The sequence below is a fragment of the Neoarius graeffei genome, chromosome 1 (genome assembly GCF_027579695.1).
Source record: "Neoarius graeffei isolate fNeoGra1 chromosome 1, fNeoGra1.pri, whole genome shotgun sequence".
Taxonomy (NCBI): Eukaryota; Metazoa; Chordata; class Actinopteri; order Siluriformes; family Ariidae; genus Neoarius; species Neoarius graeffei.
The window spans coordinates 119,827,372-119,842,091 of NC_083569.1; the positions used below are offsets into that span (position 1 = coordinate 119,827,372).

The 14,720-nt window shown below is 41.9% G+C and overlaps 1 protein-coding gene across 3 annotated transcripts in view; it reads right to left on the minus strand.

Annotated features, from left to right (window-relative positions):
- Positions 1 to 14,720, minus strand: part of sorcs2 (sortilin-related VPS10 domain containing receptor 2) — a 511,416-nt gene that overhangs the window by 21,948 nt on the left and 474,748 nt on the right. For all 3 annotated transcript variants that reach the window (XM_060915854.1, XM_060915847.1, XM_060915839.1), the window contains exons 15-19: positions 10,562 to 10,682; positions 8,301 to 8,434; positions 6,105 to 6,227; positions 3,172 to 3,343; positions 703 to 889 (exon numbers count right to left, since the gene is read on the minus strand). In XM_060915854.1, coding sequence (XP_060771837.1) covers positions 703 to 889; positions 3,172 to 3,343; positions 6,105 to 6,227; positions 8,301 to 8,434; positions 10,562 to 10,682 — 737 coding nt within the window. The remainder of the gene's footprint in view (positions 1 to 702; positions 890 to 3,171; positions 3,344 to 6,104; positions 6,228 to 8,300; positions 8,435 to 10,561; positions 10,683 to 14,720) is intronic.

Consider the following 14,720-nt stretch of genomic DNA (forward strand, 5'->3'; position numbering starts at 1 on the left):
CTCACTATCACAGCCCCCATTTTCCTGCACAGTTGACCCCAGGTACTTGAATTCACCAACTTTCTTTACGTCTACTCCTTGCATCTTCACTACACTCTCATCCCCATTCTCATTGATGCACATGTATTCTGTTTTGCTACGGCTCACCTTCATTCCTCTTCATTCCAATGCATCCCTCCATCTCTCCAAACCCAACTCAACCTCTTTTCTACTTTCACCACATATCACAATATCATCCGCAAACATCATGTTCCATGGTGACTCTTGCCTCACTTCGTCTGTCAAGCTATCCATCACTATGGCAAACAAAAAAGGACTCAAAGCAGATCCTTGATGAATCTCTGCTGTTTCACTGTTCAATTTTTGGCACCCCTATAAGAAATATTTTGTGAGACTAAAAGTACAGAGCACACCCTGTGTAACGAGGTACTTTATATTAATGTCGCTATCGTTTCCATAGTAACACCTCATTCCCTTAAAAAAGGCAATGCTAACAGCATATGTAGCGGCTAATAAACCTGCTAGCTAGAAGGACAAACTATTTGACATCATGGATGAAAAACACATTCTGTGATAACATAGCCAATGCTACATTTTATGCTAAAGCATTCGTTAAACATAATCAGCTCTACACTATACGCTCACAGTACATTATGGTTAATACGCAGACAATCAGGAAGGAGCTGCAGGGACATGACTCACATGTGACCCGGATGTACAACGTTGCCTGATCATGACCGGCTGCGTTCTCTGCCTTCACGCTGACCCGATAGAAACCCGGCTTCTCGTAACGATGCTGGATCGGTTCATCTGTCACTGTTAAGTTCTGATAAATCGCCCGAACGCCATCAGAGAGGTCCACCTGGTACCGGGTACTGCTCGTGTCACCCTGAGAGAGAGAGAGAGAGAGGGAGAGGGAGAGAGAGAGGAAACATAAAATCTCAGAGAAAGGGAACGTGTTGAAAAATTCTTCTCTTCTTCTTCTTCTTCTTATTATTATTATTAATAATAATCTCAAGTAAATCAACAACTCAAGTAGCAATTAACACAGAAACTCCACTCAAACTTTGATGTGTAGATCTTCTAAATATCATGGCAGCTATGACTTTTCATTCTGATATTTCCCCCACATCCCACCCTCTTTTTTATCCCTCTATCCATTCATCTTTTCCCATAGAATTTGAATTTTCAAACTGTCATCAATTTTCCAAAGAATACTTCCAAACTTGCTCAACATGTTCTGAGTAATCCTACAAAGCACTCAACCTCTTTTTTTTACACCTCTTTTATTCCTGCTTTTTCATCCCTCGCTTTTCCTCCCATTGGCTTCCATTCATTTTTCGAAGCGTATCTGCTTCTAGAAACGAAAAGCTAGAACCACTGAAGTGGGTAAATGCTATTAGGTTGTTGTTGTTGTTGTTCCTTGAATAAATAGGTCATAACTTTTTCTCTGCTATTCTTTCTTTCTTTTTCATCCCTCCATCTTCCAATTAGAACCAACTGATCCATTTCCTTCTTTCTATGTTAATATTTGCCTTCACCATCTATTTCAATTATCTATCTATCTATCTATCTATCTATCTATCTATCTATCTATCTATCTATCTATCGAATTTTTAATTTGTTGCACTTGTTCCTCTTACATCAAATATAATGACTCGGCATCTAAAGCTCGCTTTGTTAGTTTTGCACTCAGCCTTCAAAATTCTAGCCTGCTCTCCTCTGATAAATTTCTACACGTGTTTACATTTATAAATATTTCACACATTTCTCATGTTTTTCATATCATTATTTTTGACATAGCAATTTATTTTCACATTATTTTTATCCATAAATAATAATATATTTTCACATGATTAATTTATTTGGACGGGCGGCACGGTGGTGTAGTGGTTAGCGCTGTCGCCTCACAGCAAGAAGGTCCGGGTTCGAGCCCCGTGGCCGGCGAGGGCCTTTCTGTGCGGAGTTTGCATGTTCTCCCCGTGTCCGCGTGGGTTTCCTCCGGGTGCTCCGGTTTCCCCCACAGTCCAAAGACATGCAGGTTAGGTTAACTGGTGACTCTAAATTGAGCGTAGGTGTGAATGTGAGTGTGAATGGTTGTCTGTGTCTATGTGTCAGCCCTGTGATGACCTGGCGACTTGTCCAGGGTGTACCCCACCTTTCGCCCGTAGTCAGCTGGGATAGGCTCCAGCTCGCCTGCGACCCTGTAGAACAGGATAAAGCGGCTAGAGATAATGAGATGAGATGAATTTATTTGGACAAAAAAAAAACTTTAATTTTTTTCCAGAATTTTTTTTACACATTATGAATTTCTCATGTTAAGTTTACAGTATACAATTAATTCACTGTTTCACACATTTAAAAAAATTCGTTTTTCCCAATAATTCATCAATATTTTTCATGTTACAATTTATTTTTGTACAAATTTAGTGTGTAAAAGTGCCTTTTCATCCATCCATCCATCCATTATCTCTAGCCGCTTTATCCTGTTCTACAGGGTCGCAGGCAAGCTGGAGCCTATCCCAGCTGACTATGGGCGAAAGGCGGGGTACACCCTGGACAAGTCGCCAGGTCATCACAGGGCTGACACATAGACACAGACAACCATTCACACTCACATTCACACCTACGCTCAATTTAGAGTCACCAGTTAACCTAACCTGCATGTCTTTGGACTGTGGGGGAAACTGGAGCACCCGGAGGAAACCCATGCGGACACGGGGAGAACATGCAAACTCCACACAGAAAGGCCCTCGCCGGCCACGGGGCTCGAACCCGGACCTTCTTGCTGTGAGGCGACAGCGCTAACCACTACACCACCGTGCCGCCCCAAGTACGTTCATATATTATCGTATATCAGATGTGTGTGAATATTCCATCAGGATTTGGAGTCACTCCACACCAGTATCAGACTCGAACAGGGGGTGTGGCCTTGGCTTTGAAGGCAGGGTTGGATGACAGATTTGATCTGTATGATTGAACTCATGTCTTCTGAGTTGAGTGTGTGACGAATTCAACTGTGTAACTTTTACACTAATCCTCATGCTCCATCGCGGCTTGAATTAAAAATAATATAAAGGTGTTATTTACTCTTTATATTTATATTAATGATACAGTATGTTCCATCATCAGTGCTGTCATTATAGCTGAGCTACAGAAACCACACCACACCTGCTCCTGATGGACGATGAAGGTGATGTCATCACCAGGCGCCACAGTAAGCATCTGCCCCTTGATGCCCAGCTCTAGGCCTCTAGGGGGCATCAGAGGGCAGGCGTGCTGCTTCCCACTGTCTGCTTTATTCAGTCCACCTTCACACATGTTTGAGATGAGCTTACGGTAACTGAGGAGGAAAAAAAACACACACACACACACTGAAGGCACACTTAGAATGAGTAACACACAACTAATGCATTTTCTCATTAGTATTCAATACGGTGGCTCATTCTGTGACGTTCCCATATAGAATTAGCTGCAAGTGTGTGTGTGTGTGTGTCCTGTTAGCAGGATATAAAGCCATGTTGAAAGCTTGCTATGTTGCAGTCATGCTCCGCTTAACACAATCAAATCCCACCACGTGTGTGTGTGTGTGTGTGTGTGTGTGTGTGTGTGTGTGTGTGTGTGTGTGTGTGTGTGTAAAATGAAGGTGTTTGCATGCCCATGTTTTGGAAAAAGGTGTTTTCTTCTCAGTGTCCTTGAAAAGTGCATCCTGTTTGAATATGAATCTCTATTTGCATAGATTTGCATATAATTGATTATTCAATTCACTCTTATTTGATCTGTGCTTTATATGTAATGTCTATTCATATAATGAGCAGCCTGAAAACTGTTGGAATGGATATAAAGCAGTGTTTCTCAAACTTTTTCAGACCAAAGACCACTTTGTCCCCAAAAAAAATTTCAGGGACCACCTGTCAACACCCCCCCGAAAATGTGGCGCTTGAGTTTTGCTGGCTTCATTGCCTCGTTGGCTAAAATCTCATAGCACAGGACACAGTGGGGATTGGGATCTTCAGAATCCCCCAATCCAGAAAAATCCCAACTTTAGATATTCATTGTGGTATTTTCTTTTCACCTTTGCCGTTGGTTTAGTCTGCCAAGCTTGTTTTTCTTGTTCTTCCTGTGTTGGGGACTCAGTGCTAACTGAATCTTCTTTTCTTTGCATTTTCTCCTTATTGATGCTTGTGTCGGTAGTGTCAGGTTTTTTCCTCTTAACTGAACCCGTCAGCCACTTCTCCATCCTTGTTTCACTTTCAGTAAATTCAAAAAAATCGCCACGAACACGAGCTAGTTAGGATTAGCCTATTATATGTTCAGAATGTTCGTTTGCTTGTTTTCAGGTCTGCCTGCCTGTTTGCCTGTGAGGCAGAGATTTGTGAGGTGACTGTTGCCTAGAGACGAGAGGCGGAATAAGAGCACGTGCACACTACAAGTTTTATGTGGTGCAAATTCAGATGCAGAACGCTTTTTAAATAATAATAATGATGAAATTACAGGCCCGTTTGATTGCTGTTAAAAACAAGATTGGATAAATTTAACTTTCTAATAATGTTACAAAGCATACGCTAGCTTATCTTGAAAACGCTGACTACATTTGTAGATCACCTCGCGGACCACCAGTGGTCCGCGGACCACACTTTGCGAAACACTGATATAAAGCATTTAAAAGGATAGTTCAGGATTTTTGACATGAATCTGTATGGCATCCCCATCAATAGTGTCGTGCAAACACACTGACTTACCCCTGACAGCATCCTGTGAGTCCAGTTCTTGTCCAGTTTTGGTCCAGACGAAAGTAGTCCGGCAAGTTTGTTGGGGTCACGAAAGTAAAACGTTTTTCGTCTCAAAACAGTACGTGTTCAAAAGAGTGATATATTTGCATCACAAAACCGTTGCCAAATAAAAAGTCAGACCTCGAAATCGCTTGGCACTATTTTCTCTCCCTTCTTATCACTGCGCGCTGCCGCCAGGTGACAGCGAAACGCAGACCCACTAAGCTGGTGGGAGACCAAGGCTGCACTCTATCCACGGCTTACACACGTGATGGCACGGAGGATGTGTATAGTGGCAGCATCTGTCCCCCCAGAGAGGATCTTTTCAAAAGCAGGACAGATTATAACTGAGAGGAGAAATAGAATCAGAATTAACTAGTTAATTGCAGCAATTAAAGGAATACGTAGGAAAAGGAAGGCGCAAAGACACCGCGCAGCGCCTGAAAACGGGTTTTCAGGCGCTGCGCACCCGTTTTCAGGCGCTGCGCGGTGTCTTTGCGCCTGCAGCGGTGCTTTGCCTGTGCTGTGGCTGAAAATAGTTCCAGATATAAATTGGTCTAGTAAATCCCTTCGTGTTAATTTGCATTGATATGTGTACTCGATGTGAATGTACAAGTCATGAGAAATATAAAAAATCTTGAGTTATTTGATTCACTTTTGCAACGACAATGCTAGCTGGACACGCCGGATTACAGTGACTACGCTAAGCTAAGCTAACCTGGGCGTTTATAGATCAGGACAATGGCTGGGTCGGCTACAAAACGCTTTGGCTCACTCATCCAACTCTAGGGACTGCAGGGACTGACTCAATTTCATCTGGGGGTGGCGTACTCCTTTAAATCAAAAATAAAATCTCAGGAGCCATTTGGGAGCCGAAAGAGCCGGCTCCTTATGGTAAGAAGAGCCAAAAGAGCCGGCTCCCGAAAAAGAGCCGAAATTCCCATCATTAAAACAATGAATGAAACAGCCGTGGCTGTCACCTGGCGGCAGCGCGCAGTGATAAGAAGGGAGAGAAAATAGTGCCAAGCGATTTCGAGGTCTGACTTTTTATTTGGCAGCGGTTTTGTGATGCAAATATATCACTCTTTTGAACACATACTGTTTTGAGACGAAAAACGTTTTACTTTCGTGACCCCAACAAACTTGCCGGACTACTTTCATCTGGACCAAAACTGGACAAGAACTGGACTCACAGGATGCTGTCAGGGGTAAGTCAGTGTGTTTGCACGACACTATTGATGGGGATGCCATACAGATTCATGTCAAAAATCCCGAACTATCCTTTTAAAGCGTGTGTGTGTGTGTGTGTGTGTGTGTGTGTGTGTGTGTTACCCTGTGCTGGTCTGGTAGGTGTGTCCCAAATGGCAGTTTTCGGGTGGAGCTTCAGGATCGTGCCAGAAGTTGTGGTAACAGCGATCACCGTCTGCTTTTGGGCTGTGCTCAAATCCATAATCACTACAACACACACACACACGCACACACACACGCTAAACAACGTCGGTCACGAAACAAATAGTATTACAGACAGGTGTGTGGTTTATTTTTTTTTTAACCCAAAACTCCCCATATAAATGTTTCCAAATAACCTGTCAGAGGTTCAGAGTTTAAATTACCCAGAATGCAATGCAAGTTCTGTGTTTAAAGCATGGCTCAGGAAGGCATAGCTGTGACTACATCAGCGGAAATAAGTATAGACCCTTTTCACGTGACGTCACGACAAACGCGGCCGCCATTTTGGACATGAACTACCAGTAGTCTACCACAGCCAACAACGAGGAACGACGGCGAAGCATCGAAAGGAATATAGCCATCAAAGAAAGTTTTTACTTTCAGCAAGACTTCCATCATGCCATTATATTGTTGTGCACCTGGATGTAGTAACCATCAACACACAAAGCAAGATTTATCATTTTATCGGATCCCGACAGATGCTGACCGACGGAGAAGATGGATGGTCTCTAAAATATTGGCAAAATGATGTTTATTGACATAGCAATCGTGTGTAACGGGAAGCATTTGCATATCCGAAGTGTTGTGTTTACATCAAAGATAAAATAAACCGATATGACAACGACTGCTGCTGCCAGGTTGGGGACACAAACTAGTAGAAAGGAAGTGTGCCAACAGTGCCAACACACTTCCTTTGTGGTCGATTCTGCTTTAAGGTAAGATGCATTTAATTATTCGTCTGCTGTGGGTTTGGAATCGGTAGCCTGACCGATTCGTTCATGCTTGTGGTGCCATTTGTTTGTTGACGCGTGTTGAAATGGAAGATTGGTTGTTGACATGATTTCCAGTGATGCTTTGTGGATCAGATGTGTTGAGTAGCCTGACTGTTTTTTTTTCTTGCGTGTGGTATCATTGTTGACGCGAGGTTGTTTTTTGAACATGCCAATGCGGACACGATTTCCCCTGATGAGTTATGACTTCAGACGCGATGTGTGTGTGTGGAGTCCGCGTGATATGTGCATAAGATAGGCTTCTCATGTGTTTGGAGATCCGCGCTCTGAGACAAGCGCAAGCGCCCCCCCCCCCCCCAAGGGAAAAAAAGGGACCCCCCCGAAAATATCGGCATAGTTCGAACACTGGGTTGGAGAAAGTAATGGCAAATAGTGAGTGCACAAACCATAGAAGGTAAACTGTACACAGCACCAGGGCAGTGTGATGGTATGTCTACTTTTAGATTGTGTTAGCTTATCGATGAACACACTCGTCACTCGACGAGTTTCACGTCTTTACGACGGATACTTAAATGTGTGTTAGGTATTATTGTTGCAGTCTAAGCAGTCACTGTAGCAGCTAGATGAGCGAGAACCGAAAGGGTCTGTGCCATAAACCGTTATTTCTTCATGTCCAAAATGGCGGTCGCGTTTACGAAGGTCACGTGAGTGAAAAGGGTCTATACTGCTTCAGGTACAGTATATAACATTTTATTGACTTTTTTTTATTTTGCCACGACAGAAACATCCCTTTCTGAAGTGCTTTTTGGTTCTGAATATGAAAATAAAACAGCTTACATAATTAAAATGCACACACGGTAACCATAGCAACTTCTGCTTTCAGATTGTGCATGCTAATTAGCTAGCGTCATAGCTAGAGTTATTAAAAAAACCCAAAGATTAACGATAGTCTGATCATCTGTTGTAAATCTCCTCATATTCACTTTTTTTAACCTGCATTCAATCCTCCATTTTCTTTTTGTTCTGTTTCATGCCCCGCCCCCATCCCCATCCCTCCCCCAATCTGCGACCTGATTGGCCTGAGCGTTTGTTGTGACTTTTCTGAAGTGTTGACATTTGGCTCTTTTTTTTTTTTTTTTTGTAAAAGCTGTGTTGTGATATAAAAAAAAAAAAGCATATAAATCCACTTTTTAAAAGCATCCACATTTTGCCCCCCGAGCTTCTGCGTCTTTATATTGGGTTTGTGTAAAAACGTGTGCGGGCGGTTGAGTAAGAAAAAAAGCAGCGTTGTGAAATGAAAGCCGGCTGAAACGTGCTGCTCCTCAGAGGCGGAAGGTGAGCTCAGTACCAGCTGAAATCTTTCTCCGTGCACTGGCAGGGTTTAGCCGTTAGCACCGACGTGTAGCTCTTCCCTTTAATGCACAGAGAAGACTCCTTTCTTCTTCTGTACGTTCGCTCCTGTCCCATGATGCAACGCTCTCCCTGTGGACAATAACAAAACAACAACCTTCAGACAGGAAGGACACAGACTAAGAAAGAGAAAGGTAGAAAGACAGGTAGACAAAAAGAATGATAGACAATTATGTGGATCAACAGGTTAACACATAGATGGGTGGGTGGGCAGACAGACAGACAGACAGACAGATCAGCGGAAGTAGTAAAGGGAACGACATGTGGACAGGTGAACAAAGTGGTACAAAAAGGATAAGTAGAAAGACAGACAGGCTGGTAAAAAGACAGACAGACAGACAGACAGGATAATAGATTAAGAAAATAGAGACAGACAAGGAATGAAAACATAACCACAGATATTTACATAAATTGTACAGATATTTTGGTAGAATAAATAGAAAAAGAGACAGACAGGCAAACAGAGAGGAAGAATTATAAACAGAGAGTCAGACAGACAGGTAAATAGAGATGCAGACAGACAGGTACACAGAGAGTCAGATAAACAGGTGAAAAGAGACACAGACAGACAGGCACACAGAGAGTCAGACAGGGTAAACTGAGAGGCAGACAGACAGATAAAAAGAGAGACAGGTACACAGAGACACAGACAGACAGGTACACAGAGAGTCAGACAGTAAAACGGAGAGGCAGACAGACAGGTAAACTGAGAGAGAGACAGATGGGTAAACAGAGACACAGACAGACAGGTAAACTGAGAGGCAGACAGACAGGTACACAGAGAGGCAGACAGACAGGTAAACTGAGAGGCAGACAGGTAAATAGACACAGACAGACAGGTACACAGAGAGGCAGACAGACAGGTAAACTGAGAGGCAGACAGGTAAATAGAGACACAGACAGACAGGTGCACAGAGAGACAGACAGGTAAACTGAGAGGCAGACAGACAGGTACACAAAGAGTCAGACAGGTAAACTGAGAGGCAGACAGGTAAATAGAGACATAGACAGACAGGTAAACTGAGAGACAGACAGGTACACAGACAGTCAGGCAGGTAAACTGAGAGACAGACAGGTACACAGACAGTCAGACAGGTAAACTGAGAGGCAGACAGACAGGTACACAAAGAGTCAGATAGGTAAACTGAGAGGCAGACAGGTAAATAGAGACACAGACAGACAGGTACACAGAGAGACAGACAGGTAAACTGAGAGGCAGACAGACAGGTACACAAAGAGTCAGACAGGTAAACTGAGAGGCAGACAGACAGGTAAACTGAGAGACAGACAGGTAAATAGAGACAGGCAGACAGGTACACAGAGACACAGACAGGTACACAGACAGTCAGACAGGTAAACTGAGAGGCAGACAGGTAAATAGAGACACAGCCAGACAGGTACACAGAGAGACAGACAGGTAAACTGAGAGGCAGACAGACAGGTAAACTGAGAGGCAGACAGACAGGTAAACTGAGAGACAGACAGGTAAATAGAGACAGGCAGACAGGTACACAGAGACACAGACAGGTACACAGACAGTCAGACAGGTAAACTGAGAGGCAGACAGACAGGTAAATAGAGACACAGCCAGACAGATAAACTGAGAGACAGACAGACAGGTACACAGAGACACAGACAGACAGGTAAACTGAGAGGCAGACAGACAGGTAAACTGAGAGACAGACAGGTAAATAGAGACACAGACAGACAGGTAAACTGAGAGGCAGACAGGCAGGTAAACTGAAAGGCAGACAGGTAAATAGAGACAGGCAGACAGGTAAACTGAGAGACAGACAGGTACACAGAGACGCAGACAGGTAAACTGAGAGACAGACAGGTACACAGAGACACAGACAAGTACACAGAGAGTCAGACAGGTAAACTGAGAGGCAGACAGACAGGTAAACTGAGAGCCAGACAGATAAACAGATAGGCAGGCAGACAGACAGGTAAATACAGACACAGATAGACAAGTACACAGAGTCAAACAGGTAAACTGAGAGGCAGACAGACAGGTAAATAGTCAGACAGGTAAACAGAGAGGCACACAGAGAGGTAAAGAGGAATCAGTCAGACAGGCAAACAGAGAGGGACAGATAGGAAGAATAAGTGCAGAGACAGGCATGGATACTGAAAGGATACTGAAAGAGACACAGACAGACAGACAGAGAGACAGACAGGTATGGAGGTGTTGAGTACCTGTAGGTTAGTGAGTTTCCACGAGTCGTAGTCATCCTCGTTGCACTGGTGGGGGAAAGACTGACGGAAATCCACCTTCACCAGCTCCCAGTCTGAACGATAGCTAATGTGACCAAACACACTACACACACACACACACACACACACACACACACACACACACAATGCAAAAACTGTTAACAAAAACACTAAGCCAGAAACATTTGCTCAAACACACACGTGTTTATCGAAGTGCGATCTGGAGAAAAAGCAGCCACATGATGGCACTGTAGATTTATGATTTCAGGCTGAAACCCATGTCGTGTTGAGGGAAACATCTGGGAGTGACGGCACTTGTTCTCTGAAACACAGCCTGCTTAACAACCAGGAGTTCAATTAACTCTCAAAACATGAAGATCCCCTCACCTCACTGGTCCCCTGTCGCCCTTACAGAAAAACCACATGAACTTCACGTGTGATTTCTCACATCTGAAATATGTGGAAAATGTGTTTTGCACATGGGAAACATGTTATTTGCACATGGGAAACATGTGGTTTTGGCCCAAATTTATGTGAATCACATGTGGGAATGTTTTCCACATGTGCTCTACATGGTAACACATGTTACAAAATCTGATACCATGTATTCCACATGTTACCACATGTGGTAACGTGATCACATGTGAAATACATGGGAAATTCATGTGTTTTTTTCTGTAAGGGTGGGTTCAGACTCAGGTTTAACGCAGCTTAAGCACAGACTTCGGATGCGGCTTTGGACCTCAAGACTCTCTGAAGGGCAGGGGCAAAGATCTACCCTGTAAACTCAAGGTCATGATGAGTAGTAATTCCACTGGCTGACCACTTTATTAGGAGCATCCATATGTCCACCTGCTGTTCTGGATAATGGGCAGATTGGTTCAAGCTGTCAGGAAGGATATAGTAACTCATATAATCACTCTTTACAACCGTGGTGAGCAGAAAAGCATCTCAGCATGCAACAGCAGAAGAGCACATTGGGTTCCAGTCCTGCAGCCAAGAACAGGAATCTTAGAATCAACAACAAGTTCCTATTAAAGTGGCCGGGGAGTTTATGGGTATTGAACAATATTTTGTTTTTTATTACTCCACCATATCAGCAATATGTTTAATTCTTTAACCCGCGATCTGTAAGCATTAAAATGGAACACGAAACTAATGTCAGACAATTTTGGAGCACAAATGAAACAAATAATGTTATGAACCAATATGGATATTCAAGGAGTCGTTACACTGACAATTTTAACTCTGCTAAAACGTGTTTATGTTTATAACTACACTAAAACATGTTTGTTTATAAACACGCTAAAATGTGTTTGTTTATAACCATGCTATAACGTGTTTATGTTTATAACTACGTTAAAAACGTTTGTTTATAAACACGCTATAACTCTACTAAAATGTGTTTGTTTATAACTACGCTAAAACGTGTTTGTTTATAACTATGCTAAAATGTGTTTGTTTATAACTATGCTAAAACGTGTTTGTTTATAACTATGCTAAAATGTTTGTTTATAACTACACTAAAACGTGTTTGTTTATAACTACGCTAAAATGTTTGTTTATAACTACGCTAAAACGTTTGTTTATAACTACGCTAAAACGTTTGTTTATAACTACGCTAAAACGTGTTTGTTTGTAACTACGCTAAAATGCTTGTTTATAGCTACGCCAAAACGTTTGTAACTGCGCTAAAACGCTTGTTTATAACTACGCTAAAACATTTTTTTATAACTACGCTAAAACATTTGTTTATAACTACACTAAAACGTGTTTGTTTATAACTACACTAAAACGTGTTTGTTTATAACTATGCTAAAACGTTTGTTTATAACTACGCTAAAACGTTTGTTTATAACTACGCTAAAACGTTTGTTTATAACTACGCTAAAACGTGTTTGTTTATAACTATGCTAAAACGTTTGTTTATAACTACGCTAAAACATGTTTGTTTGTAACTACGCTAAAATGCTTGTTTATAGCTACGCCAAAACGTTTGTAACTGCGCTAAAACGCTTGTTTATAACTACGCTAAAATGTTTTTTTATAACTACGCTAAAACGTTTGTTTATAACTACGCTAAAATGCTTGTTTATAACTACACTAAAACGTGTTTGTTTATAACTACGCTAAAACGTGTTTATGTTTATAACTACGCTAAAATGTGTTTGTTTATAATTCTGCCAAAATGTGTTTATGTTTATAACTCTGCCAAAATGTGTTTATGTTTATAACTCTGCCAAAATTAATGTGTTTATGTTTCAGTCTCCGAACAAATTAGAAACAAAACTGGTTAAATATGAAGAATCCAAAATACTCGAGTGAAAATATGACATTCTACATGTCACACATATTTTTACTCACAGAAGCACTACAGTCAAAATGCACTAGGAACTGGAGCCCAGGGCCAAAAAATCTCTGAGCCAAAATTTCTGGGCTTAAATTTCTCTCAAAATATCTGCTGAAGCTTCAGCCAAAACCTCACTCTATTTCGCTGCACTGAACTGTGAAAAATCATCTTTAAAACAAGAAATAATTTCTCAAATGTTCCAGCAACTTGAACATGATACCACAGGGCTGTAGAATTCTGGATTCTGATTGGTCAATTGGTGTTGATTAGTTTTCTAGAACAGCAGTTCTGACAGTAGTGCATGTATGCATCAATGTGCTCATTCTAATACTGTACATTATTGTTTCTGTAGTAACAGCTCATTCACAGGGATGTGTATGGCAGATGCTCCACATGAACAGGTAAAAAGTACATGTACAGTGGTGCTTGAAAGTTTGTGAGCCCTTTAGAATTTTCTATATTTCTGCATAAATATGACCTAAAACATCATTAGATTTTCACACAAGTCCTAAAAGTAGATAAAGAGAGCCCAGTTAAACAAATGAGACAAAAATATTATACTTGGTCATTTATTTATTGAGGAAAATCATCCAATATTACATATCTGTGACTGGCAAAAGTATGTGAACCTCGAGGATTAGCAGTTAATTTGAAGGTGAAATTAGAGTCAGGTGTTTTCAATCAATGGGATGACAATCAGGTGTGAGTGGGCACCCTGTTTTATTTAAAGAACAGGGATCTATCAAAGTCTGATCTTCACAACACATGTTTGTGGAAGTGTATCATGGCACGAACAAAGGAGATTTCTGAGGACCTCAGAAAAAGCGTTGTTGATGCTCACCAGGCTGGGAAAGGTTAAAAAATCATCTCTAAAGAGTTTGGACTCCACCAATCCACAGTCAGACAAATTGTGTACAAATGAAGGAAATTCAAGACCATTGTTACCCTCCCCAGGAGTGGTCAACCAACAAAGATCACTCCAAGAGCAAGGCATGTAATAGTCAGCGAGGTCACAAAGGACCCCAGGGTAACTTCTAAGCAACTGAAGGCCTCTCTCACATTGGCTAATGTTAATGTTCATGAGTCCACCATCAGGAGAACACTGAACAACAATGGTGTGCATGGCAGGGTTGCAAGGAGAAAGCCACTGCTCTCCAAAAAGAACATTGCTGCTCATCTGCAGTTTGCTAAAGATCATGGGGATAAGCCAGAAGGCTATTGGAAAAATGTTCTGTGGACAGATGAGACCAAAATAGAACTTTTTGGCTTAAATGAGAAGCGTTATATTTGGAGAAAGGAAAACACTGCATTCCAGCATAAGAACCTTATCCCATCTGTGAAACATGGTGGTGGTAGTATCATGGTTTGGGCCTGTTTTGCTGCATCTGGGACAGGACAGCTTGCCATCATTGAAGGAACAATGATTTCTAAATTATGCCAGCGAATTCTAAAGGAAAATGTCAGGACATCTGTCCATGAACTGAATCTCAAGAGAAGGTGGGTCATGCAGCAAGACAACGACCCTAAGCACACAAGTCATTCAACCAAAGAATGGTTAAAGAAGAATAAAGTTAATATTCTGGAATGGCCAAGTCAAAGTCCTGACCTTAATCCAATGGAAATGTTGTGGAAGGACCTGAAGCGAGCAGTTCATGTGAGGAAACCCACCAACATCCCAGAGTTGAAGCTGTTCTTTATGGAGGAATGGGCTAAAATTCCTCCAAGCCAGTGTGCAGGACTGATCAACAGTTACCGCAAACGTTTCGTTGCAGTTATTGCTGCACAAGGGTG